This window comes from Neoarius graeffei, chromosome 15 (genome assembly GCF_027579695.1).
Source record: "Neoarius graeffei isolate fNeoGra1 chromosome 15, fNeoGra1.pri, whole genome shotgun sequence".
In the NCBI taxonomy this organism is placed as follows: domain Eukaryota; kingdom Metazoa; phylum Chordata; class Actinopteri; order Siluriformes; family Ariidae; genus Neoarius; species Neoarius graeffei.
The window spans coordinates 51,765,350-51,782,689 of record NC_083583.1 but is presented as its reverse complement, the minus strand read 5'-3'; the positions used below and the strand labels follow the sequence as shown (position 1 = coordinate 51,782,689).

The following is a 17,340-nucleotide window of genomic DNA, read 5'->3' as shown; positions in this document are numbered from 1 at the left end:
TATATTTATTTATTTTTAACCTTTTCTATCGTTACAGGGCCAGTAGTGACTAATGTACACCCCCCCCTCACATGTTCTGTTGTTGTAGGACACTCAATGAACAATGCCAGGGATACAAGTGCAATGGATACTCTACCGCTAAATGGTAACTTCAATAATAGCTACTCGCTTCGGAATGGGGACTATGGCAATGGCGGCATTGGCCTAGATGAAGCCGCCTTCGAGAAGATGATTATCTCCGACTTGGTGCACAGCAACCTGAGGACATGCGCCAAAAAACAGCTGCACGAGCCTCATATCTCCACTAGAAACGCAGCCGGGGGAGGAACCAGTAGCAAAGATGAAGCCACTGTAGCCGAAACTACATCCTTGGTGCCTGTGGACAGCGAGAACAGCCATTTAATGGTGGGGAGTCTGAGCTTGCACCATCAGCACCACCAGCACCACCTGGATGCCCCTCTTATCCCCCAGCGGACTCACTCACTCCTGTATTACACTCAGGAGAGAGCGAGAACCGAGCCCACAGCTACAAAACACAGTCTGCAACCACCCACTACGGACTCCCTGTACTCCGGAGAGCTGAACCTGAGAGACTCGCCCTTAACCGAGAGCAGCCTCCAGACAGAGCAACTCTCGCCCTCCAAACACAGCGAGGACGAGGACGCCTACTACAAGAGCATGCCCGATTTAGGGGCCGGCCAAGAGCTGCACACCTACTGTCAGATGAGCAGGGGAAGCAGTGACGGTTATATAATCCCCATCCCCCAATCCCCTAAAGAAGAGTGTGAGCCAGAGGTGGACGTACGGGAAGGACAGATGCAGCTCATCACAAGCCTTTAATATGTTCTTTTTTTTTTTTTTCCTCAAAAACAATCTACACCAGTTGCCACAAGGACACTGGGTACTAGGGGAGGTTTTACAACAAGGCTCATACTTCATGTCTCTTCGTCTTTCACTACTTTCCCCTCAGAAACATAGCTCTCCGCTGTTTCGCTGACATCCCCAAAGACCAGTGTGGCTGCATCGCAGTGTGATCCTGCTTGTCTAAATCAGCGCCGATTTGACTGTAAAAACAATCAGGCATGGGATTTGACGGGCACGCGAAGTCTTAGCGCTGCCAATGTTGACTGACTCAGAACAATGGAATGATTTCAGATTAAAAAAATAAAAATAAAAAAAAAAATATACCAAATAATAGTATTTCCTGTTTCAGCTCGTACAATGTTTGTCAGAGGTTGTACATAGGGTCGCATATTTCAAATCCAGTTTTGTATTATATACAAAAATGGAGTTTCCAGCACGTAAGCAGAGATGTGTACTAAGATATTCCTAATGGGACTGTTTGTTTAGGAAATTCAGTAGTCTGGATCTACGACCCCATCTTTACAGTGAAGATCGGATTGTGCTGTATAACCACTAGCAATCAGACCCCAGGCCTTATCTTTTCTTGGTTGTACAGTAAAACCATCAAGGATAATGGCATAAAAATATATATTTTGTTGTATTTCAGGTGCATAACAAGAAGGCAACCTTAACTATAAGAAGGAAACATTTTAATTGACAACCAGAAGAGACTATCGTATGGGGGAAAAACTGCACATGTTATAAGGAAATGATTTGTTCTTACAGTTTATTCATCACAGTGTGTTTGGAGGAGGATTAAGATGAAATGAGTGGACACAGAGCTTAGAGAGGTTGCTGACATCAAATTCTATCTTGTTCAGGAAAATGAGTTTGCTGCACCAAAGCAACGGGGTTTAGTAGCGAATTAGGATTTTACTCGCCTTTGTTTAAAAGATTCTCAGAGAATCTGTATAGGCATGAAAGTCACTCGAGTCCACAGCCAAACACGAGGCTTTCCAGACACATTCTTCTAAATAGATTTCCGATATTTATTTATTAAATTATTCAATGATGCTTTTGAACTCTTTTGTGAATACATTACAGCACTGGTTCATTGTTTGCATTAAAATGTTAGTAAGGAGCCCATACGAATAATGTAAAGTACAACACTTGTTTAACAATAAATAAATGTGAATTTTTGGCTATTATAGCATGTTTTTATTCCCATGACATCAAATGTTTTGTGTGCGTGTGCGCGTGTCCAGTGAAAAAGAAATGCATTACTTCAAATTAATTAGTGTTTCCATTATTTTAACAACTATCACCGAGCGCTTATCTGTAAGCTCTTTTCAATTGGTCTTCAAAGCTGTTTGCAACACATTCAACAACCTCTGTGAGAGCTTTTCACTGTATTATGTGAACATAATCAGATGGAACATGCTTAAAAGTCACTTCATCCTGACTCCTGTTTAAAACATTACACAACAGCACTGTTGAATTAATATTTCTGATCGGGCAGAAGGTGTTGGATAGCTTTATTTTATTTTTATAGCAGCGCGCCTTACACAGTAGACACTAGGCCTGGCTGCAAGGTTTATACAGGTTTATATATGAGGTTTATATAAGGTTTAAAGCTAGACGGCCTTTTGATTTCATAAAATCGGTGAAATTTAGTTCCCTCTGAAATTTGGTCATTGTGATATATGTTTATTTCTGTAATATCTCAAAATATCAGGCCATTCTGTGGCTGGGAAGTTATTTAATTTAAGTGGCTTCCCGAGCAAATAATGTGCATGAAATCGCTCGCTTCATGCAGTCAAGCAGACAGAGGAAGTCCGTGTGCGCATGCGCAGGTTTACCACCTTCTTCTTCTTCTTTTGGGTTTTACAGCAGCTGGCATCCACAGTGTTGCATTACTGCTATCTACAGGTTTACTTTGACCGTGCACTGACAGTTCCATCATTCTGTCGCTAAACGAACAGCTGATCACACCGAGGTGCTCGCTGACCGCCGATATTTATTAGTTTGGTCCTGCGTTTCCTTTCCTTCGTATATAACATAACGTCTTTTCTTCTCGCTTTCCGTTACTGTAGTCGGTCTTTCACTTTCATTCACATCCTCTGTTTTTCTCTCCTGTTTCAAATGTATCCCACAATGCCTTGCACGAACGGGGGAAGCCCACCATGTCATGCAGGATGTAGTATCTTGTATTGTGTCATGGTGAAGCAGGAAAAAATAGCAGAGAATTTAGGGCCACGTGGCCTTAAATTCATTCATTAATTATTCAAATTTTTTTAAAACCAAGTCTGTGATTCAAATTCAGTAGCTTTCGGTCCACTAAAGAAAAATAGCTGGGTGTCGGGGAAAATTCTTTTTATGACCTACACTTGAAAAATCTGAAAGGCAGTCTAGCTTTAATGTATAGTAACAATGTAAGAACGTGCCACATAAACGGATTTTTTTTTTAAAGTGTAATTGTTGATATGCTGAGGTTTTCTGTGAGGAGATATCTATTTATCTTTTTTAGAAGGAGTCTCCAGTGTCAGAGTTTTGTAACAGTTTGTTTCTTACTAACATGACAGTGACATGCGAGGTCTTTTTTGTTTATTTGTTTGGGGGCTTGTTTCATTAATTTCAAGAGAGAGAAAAATTTCAAGAGACTGGTTAATAGCCACGATAACAAAAGTAGTAAGAGGAACTAATTTGTTTTGTGAATGTTCTGCAGCATTAAATGTTAAAAAGTACAATGTGTCGTTCTTTAATAAATCAATCTTATTCCTAGCAAATTGCCGTGGTATAAGAGGAATAAAAGTTTAAGCTGTGCTCTTATTGAAAAATAGTCAACTTTACGTTTGTAAGAGTAACTCGCGCCACGTCACACTAATCTGTCACTGATTGATTATTTTTCTACAACAGCACTTCATGAAACTTCATGTTTCACTCGTTATTTATCAGAGAGCCTAATTGTGAAATGATGAGAAATCTGAAGTTCTCTTGCACTCAGCACTTGGCTGGATCGCTTTCCTTTTGACAAGCTGGAAACCTCTGCGAAACATTTGATTTAAAAAAAAAAAAAAAACTTCACCACCTCACAGTGTCATCCGTAGCTCCTGTCCAGTGACCCGAAACTCTCTTGCTCGGATCCATCTGTGTTTTTCTTTCCATCACACACTGTCATGTCTGTCACAGTGCTCTGTCCTCCTATAACCCTAAACTCTAAAGCTTGTTTGACAGGTACAGATCAAACAGCAAAGGGAATATATATATATATATATATATATATATATATATATATATATATATATATATATATACAGTGGTGCTTGAAAGTTTGTGAACCCTTTAGAATTTTCTATATTTCTGCATAAATATGACCTAAAACATCATCAGATTTTCACACAAGTCCTAAAAGTAGATAAAGAGAACCCAGTTAAATAAATGAGACAAAAATATTATACTTGGTCATTTATTTATTGAGGAAAATGATCCAATATTACAATATCTGTGAGTGGCAAAAGTATGTGACCCTTTGCTTTCAGTATCTGGTGTGACCCCCTTGTGCAGCAATAACTGCAACTAAACGTTTGCAGTAACTGTTGATCAGTCCTGCACACCGGCTTGGAGGAATTTTAGCCCATTCCTCCGTACAGAACAGCTTCAACTCTGGGATGTTGGTGGGTTTCCTCACATGAACTGCTCGCTTCAGGTCCTTCCACAACATTTCGATTGGATTAAGGTCAGGACTTTGACTTGGCCATTCCAAAACATTAACTTTATTCTTCTTTAACCATTCTTTGGTAGAACGACTTGTGTGCTTAGGGTCGTTGTCTTGCTGCATGACCCACCTTCTCTTGAGATTTAGTTCATGGACAGCTGTCCTGACATTTTCCTTTAGAATTCGCTGGTATAATTCAGAATTCATTGTTCCATCAATGATGGCAAGCCGTCGTGGCCCAGATGCAGCAAAACAGGCTCAAACCATGACACTACCACCACCATGTTTCACAGATGGGATAAGGTTCTTATGCTGGAATGCAGTGTTTTCCTTTCTCCAAACATAACGCTTCTCGTTTAAACCAAAAAGTTCTATTTTGGTCTCATCCGTCCACAAAACATTTTTCCAATAGCCTTCTGGCTTGTCCACGTGATCTTTAGCAAACCACAGATGAGCAGCAGTGTTCTTTTTGGAGAGCAGGGGCTTTCTCCTTGCAACCCTGCCATGCACACCATTGTTGTTCAGTGTTCTCCTGATGGTGGACTCATGAACATTAGCCAATGTGAGAGAGGCCTTCAGTTGCTTAGAAGTTACCCTGGAGTCCTTTGTGACCTCGCCGACTATTACACGCCTTGCTCTTGGAGTAATCTTTGTTGGTCGACCACTCCTGGGGAGGGTAACAATGGTCTTGAATTTCCTCCATTTGTACACAATCTGTCTGACTGTGGATTGGTGGAGTCCAAACTCTTTAGAGATGGTTTTGTAACCTTTTCCAGCCTGATGAGCATCAACAACGCTTTTTCTGAGGTCCTCAGAAATCTCCTTTGTTCGTGCCATGATACACTTCCGCAAACATGTGTTGTGAAGATCAGACTTTGATAGATCCCTGTTCTTTAAATAAAACAGGGTGCCCACTCACACCTGATTGTCATCCCATTGACTGAAAACACCTGACTCTAATTCCACCTTCAAATTAACTGCTAATCCTAGAGGTTCGCATACTTTTGCCACTCACAGATATGTAATATTGGATCATTTTCCTCAATAAATAAATTACCAAGTATAATATTTTTGTCTCATTTGTTCTGATGATGTTTTAGGTCATATTTATGCAGAAATATCGAAAATCCTAAAGGGTTCACAAGCTTTCAAGCACCACTGTATATATAATCTTTTTTTTTTCTCTCATATCCTTTACATTGGTGTAATTCTGTGCTATTTCATCTTGCATTATGGATATGTTGCGTCATTTTAAAACAAAACAGGAGTGAAAAAAATCTCATCGAATCAGCACTTCTTTAATTGATCAGGTTTGGGACCCAGGTTTTAACCTTGAATGCAAGTGAGCATTGATTGTGTGTTGCCTTGCTGATAGCAGGAATGTTGGCTGATGGAAAGAAGCAGCAATAATATAATAAATCTCTCTGATGCACTGTTGATTCTCATTAAGATTCCAGATGGATGCTCGGACAGAAATTGTCATCCAGCTCCAGTCCATAACGCCTCAGGAGCTGCTGGCTGTATTTGGACTGGGATTTAAGTCACATTCGATCAGTTTCAAATATTCATCTGCCTACCGATGTGGATGTTTGTTCTGGTAAAATCAATGTAAACATTTCTCCTTGAGTTGGTTTTCAGTCAACTCGTTCTTTAATAAATAAAACCTGCTAGTCGAGTGCTTACAATCGTAACCAGCAATAACAGTGTCTCATCTTACATAAGTAATATCTTCTCTGACAAATCTGCATTCATGGCAGGTCACGTAGTGATGTGAATTTAATACTTCCATGTGTCATCTATATTATTTCTCTGCAAGTCATCATAAGGGTGTAGCTTTTGCTTTGAAATGTAATATCTTCTGGCCCCGGGATCAGCTTTAATACAGCACAAGTCCGACAGAACCTTTCTTGTAAGAAATTAATTTGTGGCTGAATGTGTTATGTGTACTGGCTAATGCAGGTTTTCACAAGTAATTAGCGATGGGATCAATAGTGAAAAAAAATGCAAGTAGTTGCTCCAAGTATTATAATGTATTTTCCTACGGTGGTGCAGTGGTGAGCACTGTCGCCTCACAGCAAGAAGGTTCTGGGTTTAAACCTGACACTTAACTGTGGACTTTCTATGTAGAGGTGCGTGTTCTCCCCATGCATGCGTGGGTTTCTTCTGGGATTCTGGTTTCCGCCCACAATCCAAAGACATGTATTAGTTTAACTGGCTCCTCTAAATTGCCCGAAGGTGTGAGTATGAACGGTTGTTCATCTCTGTGTTAGCCCTGTGATAGATTGACGACCTGTCCATGGTGTACCCCGACTGGGATTGGTGCCAGCTCACCCACAACCCACAGTAGGATAAGAGACACAGTGCCTTCCACAATTATTGGCACCCCTTGTAAAGATTAGTCAAAAGGGTTAGAAAAAAATCCACCTTTTGGTGAAGTCGCTTCATCTCACACTGAAAAAAAAAAAGTGAGAAAAATCCAGCCTTTAATTTAAATAAATTTATTTAGAGAAAAACAAATTCCTCATCAAGAAATAATTATTTTTTAAAAAAAAGTACCATCATTATTATTGCCAACCCTGCATTTACTATTTTGTACAATCTCCCTTTGCCAGTAAAACAGCTCCAAGTCTGTATCTTTAACATTTTATAAGGTTGGAGATACTGTACAGAGCAGGGCATCCGAGACCATTCCCGTTCCTCTTTACACAATCTCTCCACATCATCCAGAGTCCTCGGCCCTCTCTCGTGCTCTCTGCTCTTCAGCTCACCCCACAGGTTTTCAATGGGGTTCATGTCAGGGGACTGAGATGGTCGGGGCAGAAGCTTGATTCTGTGCCCAGTTCACCATTTCTGTGTTGATCTGGACATCTGCTTCAGATCATTGTCCTGCTGGAAGATCCAATCACGACCCAGTTTTAGTTTCCTGGAAGACGCAGCCAGATTGTGATTTAAAATGTCCTGGTGTTTCATGGAGTCCATGATGCCATGTACCCTAACAAGGTTTTCAGGGCCTTTGGAGGAAAAACAGCCCCAAAACATCACAGAACTTCCACCATATTTTACAGCTGGGATCGGGTTCTTTTCATTAAATCCATCTTTCTTTTTACCCCAAACCCACCTTGAGTGTTTCTTGCCAAAAAGCTCCATTTTTGTTTTATCAGACCAGAGAACATGGTTCCAGTAAAAGCTGTAGTAGCGTTTCACAAGCTTCAGGTGCTTACGTTTGTGGTTAACTGACTGAAAAGGCTTTTTTCTGGCAAACTTTCCAAATAATCTGTTGCCATGGAGGTGGTGTCTGATGGTGGTTTTGAAGACTTGGAAACCCCAAGATTTTACTGTTTCTTGTAATTCACCAACAGCGATCCTTGGGGCTCTATCTATTTATTCATTTATGTATTTATTTTATTTTTTTTGCCTCTCTCACCCTCCTCCTCACTGTTCAATGGGGCAAAATAAGCTTGAGTCCTCTTCCAAGCAAGTTTGTAACAGTTCTATTTGGTGTCCACTTTTTTTTTATTATTGCCCTAACAGTAGAAATGGACATTTTCAGGCGAGTAGTTATATATATATATATATATATATATATATATATATATATATATATATATATATATATATATACACAGTTAGGTCCATATATATTTGGACACTGACACAAATTTTTGGGGTTTTTTTACCTGTTTACTGAAACATATTCAAGTTATAGTTATATAATGTACATGGGCATAAAGTCCATACTTTCAGCTTTCATTTGAGGGTATCCACATTAAAATTGGATGAAGGGTTTAGGAGTTTCAGCTCCTTAACATGTGCCACCCTGTTTTTAAAGGGACCAAAAGTAATTGGACAATTGACTCAAAGGCTATTACATGGGCTGGTGTGGGCAATTCCTTCGTTATGTCATTCTCAATTAAGCAGATAAAAGGCCTGGAGTTGATTTGAGGTGTGGTGCTTGCATTTGGAAGATTTTGCTGTGAAGAAAACATGCGGTCAAAGGAGCTCTCCATGCAGGTGAAACAAGCCATCCTTAAGGCCAATTTATGCTGACAGTGCAGTCCTCGCAGATGGTGTTTGCGTAGCCCCCCCCTTCGCAGACGCTCTGCGTACACCTCCCAAAAATTGTGACCACCGCAGAAGCCTCGCAGACAGCATCGCAGACAAGAGGGCTCTGATTGGTCCACTCTACATCCGCTGTACACGCACTTCCGATTCCCTACTTTCCCGGTTTGGTTTGTTTTCACTACCGCCATTTTTAAAAACACGAGCGAAGATGGAGCAGCACAAAGAGCGGTTGATCGAGGAAGTGAGGAAGTACATACATCTATACGACTCCAGTTCTAGTCATTATAAGTAACCAGAGGATAAACACTCCACTAACCACACCCACCAACTACTCCTAGCGATTTTGCAACTTCGCGCCCCCTTGCATTGTGGCGGTGAATAACATCGCGCACGCCTATTACTCCCCGTTCAACGATAAATTACAACTGTCTGCGAAAAGCTATCTGCGAAAGCCTTGTCGCAAGAGCATGCAGAGGCCCTTCAGCTGCGAAAACAGAAAAAAAAACATCCGAAAAATTGCTACAATATTAAGAGTGGCAAAATCTACAGTTTGGTACATCCTGGGAAAGAAAGAAAGCACTGGTGAACTCATCAATGCAAAAAGACCTGGACGCCCACAGAAGACAACAGTGGTGGATGGTCGCAGAATAATTTCCATGGTGAAGAGAAACCCCTTCACAACAGCCAACCAAGTGAACAACACTCTCCAGGAGGTAGGCGTATCAACATCCAAATCTACCATAAAGAGAAGACTGTATGAAAGTAAATACAGAGGGTTCACCGCACGGTGCAAGCCACTCATAAGCCTCAAAAATAAAAAGGCTAGATTGGACTTTGCTAAAAAAAAAAAAAACATCTAAAAAAGCCAGCACAGTTCTGGAAGAACATTCTTTGGACAGATGAAACCAAGATCAACCTCGATCAGAATGATGGAAAGAAAAAAGTATGGCAAAGGTGTGGTACAGCTCATGATCCAAAGCATACCACATCATCTGTAAAACACCTGATCTCAAGTCACCTGATCTCAACCCAATTGAGCATGCATTTCACTTGTTAAAGACTAAACTTCAGACAGAAAGGCCCACAAACAAACAGCAACTGAAAACCGCTGCAGTAAAGGCCTGGCAGAGCATTAAAAAGGAGGAAACGCAGCATCTGGTGATGTCCATGAGTTCAAGACTTCAGGCAGTCATTGCCAACAAAGGGTTTTCAACCAAGTATTAGAAATGAACATTTTATTTACAATTATTTAATTTGTCCAATTACTTTTGAGCCCCTGAAATGAAGGGATTGTGTTTAAAAAATGCTTTAGTTCCTCACATTTTTATGCAATCATTTTGTTGAACCCACTGAATTAAAGCTGAAAGTCTGAACTTCAACTGCATCTGAATTGTTTTGTTCAAAATTCATTGTGGTAATGTACAGAACCAAAATTAGAAAAATGTTGTCTCTGTCCAAATATTTATGGACCTAACTGTGTATATATACATATATCTCATCTCATCATCTGTAGCCGCTTTATCCTGTCCACACTAGGGATTTTGTACCCATACGAAACTACTTTCGTACCGCAACACCTGTCCACACTAGCAACTATACCGGTACTTAGGGCTGCACGATTATGGAAAAAATGATAATCACGATTATTCATTCATTCATTCATTATCTCTAGCCGCTTTATCCTTCTACAGGGTCGCAGGCAAGCTGGAGCCTATCCCAGCTGACTACGGGCGAAAGGCGGGGTACACCCTGGACAAGTCGCCAGGTCATCACAGGGCTGACACATAGACACAGACAACCATTCACACTCACATTCACACCTACGGTCAATTTAGAGTCACCAGTTAACCTAACCTGCATGTCTTTGGACTGTGGGGGGAAACCGGAGCACCTGGAGGAAACCCACGTGGACACGGGGAGAACATGCAAACTCCACACAGAAAGGCCCTCGCCGGCCACGGGGCTTGAGCCCGGACCTTCTTGCTGTGAGGCGACTGCGCTAACCACTACACCACCGTGCCACCCCATATATACAGTATATATATATATATATATATATATATATATATATATATATATATATATATTTTTTTTTTTTTTTTTTTTTTTTTTAAATAACCATTCCCTGACTTATGAAGGTCAACACACTTCTCCTTCATTTGGTTTATATGTTCTCTCTTCTTTCCCATGTTGATGGATGACTAAGGGAATTTGGCCTCTGTGTCACCTCATATTTGTTCCCCAGTTGATCAGGAAGTCATGGATTACAGCTGGAAAGCTCCTACAGTACACACTCCAACTCAAACATGCACAATTTAAATGGGAAACATGCTTCAGTTACATTGTCTCATCTCATCTCATTATCTGTAGCCGCTTTATCCTGTTCTACAGGGTCGCAGGCAAGCTGGAGCCTATCCCAGCTGACTACAGGCGAAAGGCGGGGTACACCCTGGACAAGTCGCCAGGTCATCACAGGGCTGACACATAGACACAGACAACCATTCACACTCACATTCACACCTACGGTCAATTTAGAGTCACCAGTTAACCTAACCTGCATGTCTTTGGACTGGGGGGGAAACCGGAGCACCCGGAGGAAACCCACGCGGACACGGGGAGAACATGCAAACTCCACACAGAAAGGCCCTCGCCGAACACGGGGCTCGAACCCGGACCTTCTTGCTGTGAGGCGACAGCGCTAACCACTACACCACTGTGCTGCCCGGCACATGTGCTTTTGTTGAAAATAATTATTTCTTGATGAGGGATTTTGTTTTTCTCTGAATAAATTTATTTTAAATATAGGTTGGATTGTTCTCATTTTTTCAGTGTGAGATGAAGCGACTTCACCAAAAGGTGGATTTTTTTTCTAACCATTTTTACTAATCTTTACAGGGGGCAATAATTGTGGAAGACACTCTAGATACTGGATGGATGGATGGATGGATGGATGGATGGATGGATGGAGAAAAGTACTTCGATGAATAGTCATCTTTTCCATAATTGAAGCAAAAAAACAATTCAGACAATACTATCAGTGCAAAGTCATACACAGGGTACGAATGATATTTCCAGCTTCAGTTCTTTTTAACCGACCTAGTTAGCAAAGAAAATAAATAAATCAGCACATTAAATGTGCAAAATAATAAACCTCCATATTATATTGCACTATTTTAAAACTATTTGACACTTAAACCTGGAACACTTCACTAGACGTGCACTTTGGAAATGGGATCCTGTGGGACACAACAAAAAACATCATGGGACTGTGACACAGATGGGGAGGGATTAAAAAAACAGTTTCATGTACACTTCTGCACTTAACCTTAAAGTATCACTGATAATAAAGTGATAACATTCCATTGAAACAAAAGAAAATAAAGACTTTTCCCAGTGCAGTAGATTAAAGAATTGGTTTTGTCTAGTCTGAAATATTTCCTGCATTCTTTACCGGCTGCCTCGTTACTGTTTTTTCCACCATCCCAAATAATAGACCGTCCCCAGCAGTGTTTCCAGCTCTTTCAGAGGAAAGTAGTGAATGCCTGCTCGAAACTCATAGAAGCCACCAGATTATGTCAAAAGCTAATTTGCATGTTCATTGAATTGTCAATTATTTACATATCAAAGCATGTTACATGAAGAATGAAGCTTTTCTGAAGACAGAATAGAATAATTTTATCAGAATAGAAAATAATAGGTTATAACTTATTTCTTGTAAAATAAAAAACAAAGGAAGTTTATGATGCCACAACTGATGTTTTATGTATTTACAAATTACTGTAATACAATTTCTATCAAGAATGCAGACAAAATGATGCAGCAGAAATAACTAGTTGGGAAATAGACATGAAGGAAATATGTCCATGATGAGAGTTTAAAACAAAGAGCAAAGAAGACAAACAATGGCGATCAGTGATTGGTTGTTGATAAACAGTGATGATCAGTGATTAGATGTTGAGGAAACAATGGTGATCATTGATTGGTCTTTGGAGACACTGGTGATGATTGGTTGTTGGAAATAATGGTGATCGGAACTAACAATTGGTTGTTTAGAACAATGGTGATCATTAGTCTTTGGAGACACTGGTGATGATTGGTTGTTGGAAATAATGGTGATCAGAACTAACAATTGGTTGTTTAGAACAACGGTGATCATTGATTGGTCTTTGGAGACACTGGTGATGATTGATTGGTTGTTGGAAATAATGGTGATCTGAACTAACAATTGGTTGTTTGGAACAATGGTGATCATTGATTGGTCTTTGGAGACACTGGTGATGATTGGTTGTTGGAAATAATGGTGATCGGAACTGACAATTGGTTGTTTAGAACAATGGTGGTCATTGATTGGTCTTTGGAAACACTGGTGATGATTGGTTGTTGGAAATAATGGTGATCGGAACTAACAATTGGTTGTTTAGAACAATGGTGATCACTGGTCTTTGGAGACACTGGTGGTGATTGGTTGTTGGAAATAATGGTGATCAGAACTAACAATTGGTTGTTTAGAACAATGGTGATCATTGATTGGTCTTTGGAGACACTGATGATTGGTTGTTGGAAATAATGGTGATCGGAACTAACTATTGGTTGTTTAGAACAATGGTGATCACTGGTCTTTGGAGACACTGGTGATGATTGGTTGTTGGAAATAATGGTGATCGGAATTAACAATTGGTTGTTTAGAACAATAGTGGTCTGTGATTGGTCTTTGGAGACACTGGTGATCATTGATTGGTTGTTGGATATAATACTGATCGGTGACTGATTGTCCAGTGTGCATTAGAACAAAACACTTAAAAAAAAACAGCATTCAACAAAAGTAGCTGTATTCATATTATGATAATTATATTAAAACCTAGAACATCTTCAAAGAGGATGGAAAAATGGTCAATGCTACTAGAAATCCAAATTTTATAATGCAAGCAAACATATATAAAAGCAAGCCACAACAAGATATAATCATTTCTTAGCTAATCATATCTGTTCTGTATAAACTGTATCATGTTTAGGCCGTTTGACGTCTCCAAACATGAATGTGAACGTTTGTGACATTTTTATTAATCCTCTATTTTTCTCTCACACTTTACTTGAAGCCAATTCCCAGTAAAGGTTTGTTTGCTAAAACATGATTCCCCCAATGGATATAAAACCTAGCACTGCATCTTTCTGAGCTGCTCTTCCTGCGGTATTAGCAAGCACCTCAACCCAAACAAAAAGGAACAGGTTTATCCTCAGGGGGAAGTTGGGAATGAATGTTCTTAATTCAAATTTATTTCAATAAATGCTGTACTGTGTGATAGGACAAAGTGGCCCCGAGTGGCAGCTTGTTTTAGTTTATTTCCTGCACGTTGTGTCCTGGTGCCGAGCTGGACTGCATTTTAATGAAAACAGAAGCTCACAATGTTTTGGCAAAGCCTTAGCTATTCCTCTCTATCTGTAGCAGCATTCTAATGGCAGCAAAGTCATTGAAAGACATTCTGTTACAAACAACAGTGTGATAATATAGTGATATGGAAATCAGAGTTCGTTTCTGATAACCTGCCAAACTGGTATATATATGATCATGTTCCAACTTTTTATCTGGTAATGTGACAAGATTTCTAAAAACAAGACAGCATGCTTTCAAAAAAGAAAGAGAAAAGAAAGAATGCATCCAATACGATTGTTTAGTTTTTAAAATAATAATAATAATAATAATAATAATATGAAGAAGAGGAAGTTGATGCTGGCTTCGCATGTGCTCAGTGGTTTTATTCCGATACAAAAACAAGCTGTGGCAGATCCCATGATGTATTAAGTCAGGAATAAAGAATGACAAGACTGTGTTATAGGAAAATAATCAATGTCAAGCTGTTGTGTTGGTGATCTCAACACAAAACGGCGTTACTATTACCACCGCAAAGTAGATTATTTTCCAATAACAGCATGTCCCAAAGTGTTTTATTTCTCTTATACGACAGTTACAATTACAATTAGCCAGTAAATACAACTGTTCATTTATTATTGAACAGGGGTGGGTTTCCTGAAAGCCTCTGAAGGCTAAGAGTGTCTTTACCTGCCTCTTAAAGTCCATCGTTAAGCTAACATAGTTTTCCTGAAAAACGTCATAGCCAAAGTAGTACTTTAGTTCTCTCTTAATTTACGATGGACCTGGATCACTCTTTCACAGCAAAGAGCGACTCACAGCCGAATACACAGACTGCGCATGCGCCTCCAAGGGACTCTCACAGTCAACGGGGGAAACTGGTGTTTAATCTGCTGCTGGTGTTCAATTATTTTTCTTGTGCATTGCAAGTACATTGAGTTAATTATTAAATAAATATACGTGAAACGTTATGAATATAGTTCAATAAGTTATGGAATTATGTATAGATATCGTAATGTCACATCGATATCACAACATTTTAATCAAATTTAACACCATTAAGTGAGTGATTCTCATTTAGTGTCATAAATGTGACAAATTTCTGCACCTCTCTCTCTCTCTCTCTATATATATATATATATATAGGGGCGGCACGGTGGTGTAGTGGTTAGCGCTGTCGCCTCACAGCAAGAAGGTCCTGGGTTCGAGCCCCGGGGCCGGCGAGGGCCTTTCTGTGCGGAGTTTGCATGTTCTCCCCGTGTCCGCGTGGGTTTCCTCCGGGTGCTCCGGTTTCCCCCACAGTCCAAAGACATGCAGGTTAGGTTAACTGGTGACTCTAAATTGACCATAGGTGTGAATGGTTGTCTGTGTCTATGTGTCAGCCCTGTGATGACCTGGCGACTTGTCCAGGGTGTACCCCGCCTTTCGCCCGTAGTCAGCTGGGATAGGCTCCAGCTTGCCTGCAACCCTGTAGAAGGATAAAGCGGCTAGAGATAATGAGATGATATATATATATATATATATATATAATATTTTATATTTTATATAATATTTTATATATATATATATATATATATATATATATATATATATATATATATATATATAATATATAGTGGATATAAAAAGTGTACACACCCAATTAAAATATGTTTTTCTGTTGTAAAAAAAAAAATGAGACCATGATAAATAATTTCAAAACTTTTCCCACCTTTAATGTGACCTATAACCTGCACAATTCAATTGAAAAACAAACAAATCTGTTCGGGGGAAAAACATTAAAAAAAAAACAACTTACAATAATCTGGTTGCATAAGTGTGCACACCCTTAAACTAATACTTTGTTGAAGCACCTTTTGATTTAATTACAGCATTCAGTATTTTTGGGTTCACACCTGCCATCAATTAAAATGACTCTGATTAACCCCAAATAAAGTTCAGACATTTACTCAGTTTCATCCTCCAGCAAAAGCCAGGGTTCACAGAGAGCTTACAAAGCGTCACAGGGATCTCGTTGTTGAAAGGTATCAGTCAGGAGAAGGGGACAAAAACATTTCCACGGCATTAGATATACCATGGAGCACAGTGAAGACAGTCATCAAGAAATGGAGAAAATATGGGACAACAGTGACATTACCGAGAACTGGACGTCCCTCCAAAACTGATGAAAAGACAAGACAAACACTGGTCAGGGAGGCTGCCAAGAGGCCTACAGCAACACTAAAGGAGCTGCAGGAATTTCTGGCAAGTTCTGGTTGTGAACTACATGTGACAACAATCTCCCGTATTCTCCATATGTCTGGACCATGAGGACGGGTTGCAAAACGGAAGCCTTTTCTTACAAAGAAAAACATCCAGGCCCGGCTAAATTTTGCAAAAAAAAAACCCATCAACTCTCCCAAAAGCATGTGGGAAAATGTGTTTTGGTCTGATGAAACCAAGGTTGAACTTTTTGGCCACAATTCCAAAAGGTATGTTTGGCACAAAAACAACACTGCACATCACCAAAAGAACCCCATCCCCACGGTGAAGCATGGTGGTGGCAGCATCGTGTTTTGGGGTTGTTTTTCTTCAGCTGGAACAGGGGCTTTAGTCAAGGTGGAGGGAATTATGAACAGTTCTAAATACCAGTCAATTTTGGCCCAAAACCTTCAGGTGTTTGCTAGAAAGCTGAAGATGAAGAGGAATTTCATCTTTCAGCATGACAATGACCCCCAAAAAGTTTTGTAACAGCCCAGCCAGAGCCCAGACCTAAATACGATTGAAAACCTGTGGGGTGACCTGAAGAGGGCTGTGCACAAGACATGCCCTCGCAATCTGACAGATTTGGAGCGCTTTTGCAAGGAAGAGTGGGCAAATATTGCCAAGTCTAGCTGTGGCAGGCTGATCGACTCCGACCCAAAAAGACTGAATGCTGTAATTAAATCAAAAGGTGCTTCAACAAAGTATTAGTTTAAGGGTGTGCACACTTATGCAACCAGCTGATTGTACAGTTTTTATTTTTATGTTTTCCCCCCTAACAGATTTGTTTGTTTTTCAATTGAATTGTACAGGTTATAGGCCACATTAAAGGTGGGAAAAGTTTTGAAATTATTTATCATGGTCTCATTTTTTTTACATCAGAAAAACCTAGCATTTTAACAGGGTGTGTACACTTTTTATATCCACTGTGTGTGTGTGTGTATATATATATATATATATATATATATATATATATATATATATATATATATATGAGTGGGCGCGGGAAACACATTTGCTGAATTATTTAGCTTATTATTTGTTCATTCTTTCATGTGAACATTTGTTCATTTAATTAAAAAACACACTTGAAATAAAAATGTTATTGTCC

General features: G+C 39.7%; 1 protein-coding gene across 8 annotated transcripts in view; it reads left to right on the top strand.

Moving 5' to 3' along the window:
- adgrl2a (adhesion G protein-coupled receptor L2a) overlaps positions 1-1,180 on the top strand; it is a 244,320-nt gene extending 243,140 nt beyond the window's left edge. For 4 of the 8 annotated variants that reach the window (XM_060941582.1, XM_060941576.1, XM_060941575.1 and 1 more), the window contains one exon: positions 89-1,180. In XM_060941582.1, the coding sequence (XP_060797565.1) occupies positions 89-840 (752 nt within the window). In that variant the 3' untranslated portion in view covers positions 841-1,180. Of the gene's footprint in view, positions 1-37 lie in introns of all 8 variants that reach the window. The other 4 variants (XM_060941577.1, XM_060941578.1, XM_060941581.1 and 1 more) reach the window with 4 other exon arrangements.
- The last annotated feature ends 16,160 nt before the right edge of the window (positions 1,181-17,340 follow it).